Source organism: Neopelma chrysocephalum, unplaced genomic scaffold (assembly GCF_003984885.1).
Source record: "Neopelma chrysocephalum unplaced genomic scaffold, ASM398488v2 Primary Assembly neopelma1_22b, whole genome shotgun sequence".
Taxonomy (NCBI): domain Eukaryota; kingdom Metazoa; phylum Chordata; class Aves; order Passeriformes; family Pipridae; genus Neopelma; species Neopelma chrysocephalum.
The window spans coordinates 6,266,109-6,273,596 of NW_020897690.1; the positions used below are offsets into that span (position 1 = coordinate 6,266,109).

The 7,488-nt window shown below is 42.7% G+C and overlaps 1 protein-coding gene across 1 annotated transcript; it reads right to left on the bottom strand.

The window, feature by feature from the left end:
* Nucleotides 1-751: 751 nt before the first annotated feature.
* On the bottom strand, nucleotides 752-5,666 carry LOC113965451 (interferon alpha-inducible protein 27-like protein 2B). The gene is made up of 3 exons (XM_027678887.1): nucleotides 5,408-5,666; nucleotides 1,527-1,673; nucleotides 752-930 (listed from the first exon to the last, which is right to left on the bottom strand). Exons 1-3 carry the CDS (start codon nucleotides 5,553-5,555, stop codon nucleotides 902-904), a joined length of 324 nt encoding a protein of 107 aa, XP_027534688.1. The 5' UTR covers nucleotides 5,556-5,666; the 3' UTR covers nucleotides 752-901.
* Nucleotides 5,667-7,488: the final 1,822 nt, after the last annotated feature.

The window sequence follows — 7,488 nt, forward strand, 5'->3', positions numbered from 1 at the left end:
GTGAATGACAGAGGGAGGTTATAGGGCAGGGAGTGTGAGGAGCCAGAAAGACAGAAGGAATATGGAAATGTGGGGTAGTGTGTATATGGGAATTTGTGTAGGTAACAGACAATGTTATTTGTATTTGGGGAAACATCATTGTATGAGTACATATGAAAGAAAGGAGTCAGGTGTGGGGAACAGGAAAAAGCCCCAACAGTGACAGAGAAAAGGAGGTCTCTTCCCTGTCTGTTCTCAAGTATCGGAAGTTTATAGGAGTAGTTTGAGTCTGACTGGGACAAAGCTGAGACCTCTCAGCAAACAAACAGGCACTTGAAATTGTTGTGAAAGGGACCTTAGAAACACTAGCGGGATACAAATATGAATCGCATCTCTGAGGTATGAAATTTCTTGGGACCTGTTCTCATTTGCTTATGTGTATTTTTATTAAGTAGAATTTAATTTGATAGCTTGCTAGAAGTAGATCTAAATGGAACTGCTGGATGTCCCTTACAAGTGTTTCTATGCTTCTCTCTCACAACAGGGTGACTTTTGCACTATGATGACTTTTCGTAAAATAAACAAAGCAAGCTACTTGTATTGGGAGACTCTAGTGTGGCTAAACCCAGGATTTTCCTAAGACAGCCTTGCAGTCCAAAGTACTTTAGCTTCCTTTGGCTTGTCTTTGTATATGCCTGTGCTTCAGAGGATGCTTCATCAAGGAAGGAACTGCCCCTCATGTCTGTCCCCACTAATTTAATGCAAGAATCCATCACTTTAACAGAAACTTTATTTGTGCACATGGAAGAGGCTTTGCCTTTTATGTCACGAGGAGAGAAAAGAAGAGGAGAAGTTGTCAAAGCTGTTGGTAAAGAATGAACTGCTTGGGGAGCTTATTTCTGGACTGATGTTTTTCTTCAATTCAGCGTCTTCCTCCTTTTCCACCCATCGCTGAGGACAAATACAGAGAAACATGTGAGAACAATTTAAAGCAACATTGCAGTACAGGGAAACATTCAAACTATATAAGCATTGGTTAAAAATGTTCCCTGTTCAGAAATCAAGGGTCTGTGTTATGCTTAGAAAGACGTTTTTTTTAAATTAAGAACTTCAATCCTGTCTCCAATTCTCTTTGTAAGCCCATATGTTCCTACTACCACAATTGGCTTCTTTACTGATGCATTCACATATAATCTAGGCTCCCTCATACCTTGGTTTGTTTGATCTAGGTATGGGTTGCATTAACCTGGCAGGGTGATGAAGAGAATTTTGGGCTTTTTTTCTGTCACTGGGTGTTTCAGATTTCTGTCTCTGCTGTCCACTCATACCTTTGCAACTTTATGGCATAGTTATTTCCACTAATTCCCCAGTTTCATCTTCCCACCAACTTTAAAGCAACAAACAGGAGAAATGTTGCTTCAGCTGCAAAGTAGCCACTTCTCTTATTTACATCCCTTCATCTAGTAAATGTACACTTCAGCTGAAGTACTGCTGACTTCTCAGAAGTTATTTTTTAATTCATCTTTTTCAGGAAGACTCTCACTTACAGATGGACTGGACAGTGGAAGTTGTACCGCCTCTGGGAATTCCACCTCCATGAGATCTGGCCTCCTGGGACATCTTGTCAGAGGCCAGGGATCCACTAGAGATCCCACTGCTGGTAAAACCTGATGAATGGGTTGTACCTCTGGCACCTAAAACAGTTACAAAGGAGATGCTACTCACAAAAAAAGGAAGGAATCTTACAGGATATTTATAAAGTACCATATTTTAGAAAAATTTAAGGCTACCAAATATATCAAAAGACAAGGTGACTGCTTGTTACTTGACTTGTTCAGTCAATATACTGCATTTTAGCTGCCACCTTGGCAAAGGACATTCTCAGTGCTTCTGTGGATGCTCCCAGAACACAAAGAAAATCCACGACTCTTGCACAGACTGTTTCTGATAAACCTGAATCTCCAAAACAGTTTTAGAACAGTTTGCCTCTGCTGAAATTGCAGTTTTCTAAGGAGCTGCCTGAGGACTGTGGAACAAACTCCTACAGAAACCAAGGATTGTTGCAGACCTCACCACTTACTGTTGCACGTGACAGACATGTTCCTTTCACTTCACTTTCACTAGCATAAACCTGTAATAGATACCTGTGAAATTCAAACACCACAAGCTGTAGTAGCCAGTGGCCAATTTATATGCATATTTTTCATCTCAGTATAAGTAAGCCCCAAGCAAAATGTTCCATTGCAAACTCTTCTTCTCCTGGGAAAGGAGTAAAGTATTAGTGATGACAAATGTTACTGATAATGCTTAAAGCATTCCTGGAGGATGCTCAAATATTTTGGTGATGAGCTTGTTATAACATCTTCTGTAAAGTGATACTGAACAATACTCATGCCCTGCTGAAGAATCAACCGCTCCTTTGAGCATGTTTGTTCTGGGGGGAGGAAGGGTTACAGTCTAAATGAAAAGGTTAAGAAGATGTGTTTGGAGAGATTTCAGTGAGCACCTGCGGAAATGAAATCAGGCCCTTTTAGCTCTCAATCAGGCAAAGAATGTGTGGCAAGCTCTCCTGCTGCAGGGAGCCAAAGCTCACACCTGTCTTGGCAATGTTACAGAGCTAGCATTTTCCACATGGATAAAAGCTCTTTTGGAGTATCTCCTGTTGGCATAGCTAAGGTTTCCTTGAGTCATGCAGATTTCTCTTCACCAAAATGGTGGTTTTCATAAAAGTCTATGGTTAATACAGATGTTGCAAGAATAAAACTAGGCATGGTTAAATGTTTACTCTGCTTTTCTCTCTTATCAAGTCTTCAGTCTTTTAGTTTAGAAACAACAACTTCACACTCTCTATAGGCATGACCACTAAGTGTTTGCTACTGAGTGTGCTGAGAACTGCTGTACCACCCTTATCTGTAACAGAAGGCAAGCTTTTGCAGTTGACTCTAGCAAATGACCAGAGTAGCTGGACTAGGGTGAGTAACTGTCATCTCCCCAGTATCAGGATTTCTGCTGCTAAGGAAGTGTGGTGCCTGAGAGCAGCTCTCCTGCTGTAGTGGGTTTCTGTGGCTCGGTTTTGGTAGCGGGGGGGCTACAGGGGTGGCTTCTGTAGGAAGCTGCTAGAAGCTTCCCCTGTTCCATGGAGCCAATGTCAGCTAGCTCCAGGACGGACTTCCTGCCACTGGCCAAGGCCGAGCCAATTAGGAGTAATAGTAACGCCTCTGTGATAACATATTTAAGAACAGAAGATTGTTGCGCAGAAGAAATTCCAGCCAGGGAAGAGCAGAGTGAGAACATGGGAATAACAATGTAGACACCAAGGTCAGTGCAGAAGGAGGGGGAAGAGCACTGCAGGCACTCAGCTCCAGGAGAGCTGAGGCCCCTGGGGCCCGTGGTGAAGACTGTGGTAGAGCAGCTGTGCCCCTGCAGCCCATGGAGGACCATCGGGGTGCAGAGACCTGCCGGAGACCTGCGGCCCGTGGAGAGGGAAGCCCACGTTGGAGCAGGGTTTTCCCAGGTAGGCCTTGCAGCGCCTGTGGGAGACCCAGGTCGGTACAGCTCGTTCATGAAGCACCGCATCCCATGGAGGAGTGACCCATGGGACAGCAGTTTGGGAAGGGCTGCTGCCTGAGGGATGGACTCATGCTGGAGAGGTCCATCAAGGACTGTCTCCCCTGGGAGGGACCCCACGGGAGCAGGGGAAGGACTCCTCTCTCTGAGCAGCGGCAGAAACAACAACTGACCGCAACCCTCATTCCCGTCCCCCTGCACCGCTGGGGGGGGAGGAGGGAGAACACGGAAGGAAGGGGGGGGGAAGGTATTTTTAACACTGTTTTATTTCTCACTCTTTGGCTCTTATCCTGTTAGTAATAAATAAAAGTACAATCCTCACTTTGAGTCTTGTTTTGCCCATGAAGGTGATCAGTCACTGACCTCTCCCAGCTCTTTCCTCTACTCATGAATTCTTAGCTGTTTTTTTCTCTCTCCTCTGTCCAGTTGCAGAGGGAGGGTGAGAGAGCGGCTTTAGTGGGCACCTGGTATCTGGCCAGGGTCAACCCACTACATTGCTCTCTATGCCCTCCTCCTCTCCCGACTCTCTCTAATATTCTGTCCCTCGGCTGCTGCCATCCCTTAAGCTCTTTGCTACTGAATATTCAATAAACCCTGCATTCAGCAACTGAAACTCACTGATCAGATCATACAAAGTAAAAATTAAAAAATGCCTCCCAGGAGTCATGTGCAGTATGTCTCTAAATGACCCTTATGTCGCTTATTCCCTCACTGTCTAGGGGGTCTCATGCTATGAATAATATTGGTAGCAGTGTAAATCATATCTTAAAGAAAAAACCAACTTATTTCCCCTCAATCAATTGTATCACACTTTTTACCATTAAAAGATGCCCCAAATCTGGACCCTGGCCAGCTCATTTGGCCAACCACCAATTTTATGGTAGGAGGAGTCATGTTTAACTCCATCCTTCAGGAGATTTCTACCTGCTTATTATGGAAAGTACCAATGTTTGACCAATAATCAGTCTGCCAGTTGGCATACTTCTGACACATGGGACGTGGGTCCAAGACTCCCAAGGCAGAAAGAGTTTTGAAGCCTTTATCCAAGATCAGAGAGTTAATTACTGTGCTGCTGGGTAAAGCAGAATTTTATGGGGCATTCTGCTCTGTGGAGTCATGCCTGTTTTGAGGATGCCTGCTGAATCAGCTCACAAAGGCAGGTCTGGCAGGGAGAACGCCTTGTGCATGAACCCCACTGGATATGGGGTTAAACAAGTGCCAAGCTGCTAAGAGTCATCTGGTCAGGGACTGCTCTGTACCAGCAACAGAACAGCAAACACCTGGTAGAGTTAGCTCATGTGAAAGGCAGCTATGACTTAGTACTTAGATACGTGCTATTAAGGATGCATATACACTCCCTTCATGAATTCAACTCTTGGACTGCAGGTAGTTTCCCTCTGCTATAGCATTTGCATAAGGTTTTATGAGTTCTCCCTGTATGGATGTGTGGGATTAAAGAGCAAGGAAAATCTGATAATTTATATGAAATATAGGTACACAGATCATGTTCTTGCATAAGTGTGTCGTTGCTACCATGACTCTCCATATTATTGATGATTCCTGGCAGAATGAAGAGAGAGCACAAACTTCAAATAAACACTATCCAAAACCTCATGAATACCACATATGTATGCGTTCATTCGTGCATATGTGGATACACAGAAAACACCCTTAATAACATCCCACTCATAACACATAGTTAAATACAGGAATCTTATATCTCCATTGCAATGCAGGAATGTAGGAGAGAAGAGATTATTTGGCAAGTTTATTTTCAAGGAGAAAAACATTGTTTGATCCTGTGCACTGAACTGCAAAACCACACACACACACACACACTCCCACACTGAATTTCTCATACCCATTTCCTGGAGAGTAGAAGTGGGGCCTCCAGAATGCACACCTCCCCCAGATGCTTTCGCTTCATGGGACATCATTGATGAAGCAAGCGATCCTTGTGAGATCCCAGAAGGAGTGAAACCAGCATTGCGGACATTCTTGTCAGACATTTTTGCTGTCTGGTGGTGAAAGTCCAGTGAAGCACTGCAAGGCTCAGTGCTCACTGCAAAGCCAGTCTTTTTATACACTCTCTAGCTAACAGTGAAGAAATGAAATTGCTGCAGTGACCAGGAAGAATAGAAACTGAAACTCAGCCAAGAAACGAAACTGAAACTCAGCCAGGAAATGAAACTGAACTTTATGAATAGGCCTTTTTATTGCTGTTGCCAGGTTGAAATTTAGGCAAACCAACTAACTTCCTCTGGGGAAATGATACTAAAGGAAACTAGTAGTGCATGAATCATAGTTGAGCAACTGATGTGGCTGAAAACTTTGTTTCTTCACCCTTTTGCATTGCACCCTATTGCACAGAATTGCACATGTAGGAGATAGCCCCTCATTTTAAGAATTCATACAACTCTGAGTAAAGTCAAGAGACAAAAAGGCAGCAAAGTGGTGGCATGCAGAAACTGCAGCTTGAATTGGTTATGGCACCCAGAGTTCAGCTGTGGTACAGCTACCCCTAAAAACTACTGGTTTACAGAGAGCTGGTAACCAGAACCCAGCTAACAATGGGTGATTGGAATTAATTGCTATGTGTAAGGAGCTGTGAGGGGACCTTGCGTCATATGAGCAGATTGACACAGATGTTTTATTCTTCCTCATACAAAACCTGTTAAAGCAGAGCCTCCATCTTTAATGAACAGGCCTTTGCAAATGGCACATACTCCTTTATCACAGCTTTTTTTAGCCAGTAGTTTAAATAAGGCTCATTAAAAATCCATAGACCTCCTCCTTTAGGTAAAGAGGAATATCTCATTAGGTCACACTACCACAGGAATGGTTCTCTAAGTGGAAATACACAGAATAAAACTATAGCATTTCATGGTAGTATAGTATCTATATCTTGTACGTGGTGGGTTATAGAACAAAGTATACAAAGTCCTTTCCTCTCTTCTCCTCTGTGCTATTTATTTGAGCAATAGGATATCTGGCCCATGTACCCCTGAATAGCAATGCTCTTCTAACGCTTTTCTTTCATTCAATTTTTCTTTAATTCATGAATGTTAGTTTCCTTCAATTTTAATGGGGTTTTTTGTTTGTTTGTGTTCTACTCTGCTTGCATGAGGTCTTCTGTAATTATGATGCATCTCTAACCCAATAATTTCTCAGGTCCCTCATTTATAATTTTTAATTACTTAATGCTATAAAATAGCTGAAGTTGAGGCTTAAATGCAGGTAAAATTCCATGTAAGAATAGGACAATGAATGCTATAGGCCTTCTTCAAAGTCACAATAAAACCAAAAATGCCACGTGTTGCTACAGATCCTTCCTTTAAAACTGGTAAAATATTTTGGTGCCTTGTTGATATGATTTATTTAATTTCCAAAAAGGCCCATTAGGAAATGATAGTAAAGTCTGGCAAATCCATGGGAAATGAAGGCTTCACAAGCTGCAGACAACATTTAACTCAGTCCAAAACCACAATTCATAATGGATACACACAAAGTTGTTTAACTAAAAATAATTAAAACTTGCAAGTTTTATTGCAAGGAAAGTGCTTCAAGGCAATTCAGATTGTTAGAGACACCAGTAAATAAGCAGGGAAAGAAGAAATTACTAGCAGTCTCATGAAAACAAGACGAAGAAACTCAGTGTAATAAGGAGAGGGAAGGTACTGGTCAGGAAGGAGGTGACTCTCAAATCTCCCATGTGGTTCCAGTGAGTTGGATGAGGCATGTGTGAGTAGGCACAGATGATACAGTGCTAAGTGCTGAGTTCTGCTTACCTCCATGCTCTTACTGTAGCGGCACAGCAGATATAAGTTATGGAGAAGTTCTGACCTGGAAGGTGTTTGCTTTTTACTTGTTTTCAGCTTATTATGAAGACTTAGGACAATCTCCTGTATGAAAATGAATGAAAACAATGTCTCTTGTACCTGT

Coding starts and splice junctions, on each gene's coding strand:
- LOC113965451 (XM_027678887.1), bottom strand. CDS start 5,555: ATGTCTGACAAGAATGTCCGCAATGCTGGTTTCACTCCTTCTGGGATC. Junction 1,674..5,407: donor TTCTACTCTCCAGGAAATGG/GTATGAGAAATT, acceptor TAACTGTTTTAG/GTGCCAGAGGTACAACCCAT. Junction 931..1,526: donor TTCCACTGTCCAGTCCATCT/GTAAGTGAGAGT, acceptor ATTTGTCCTCAG/CGATGGGTGGAAAAGGAGGA.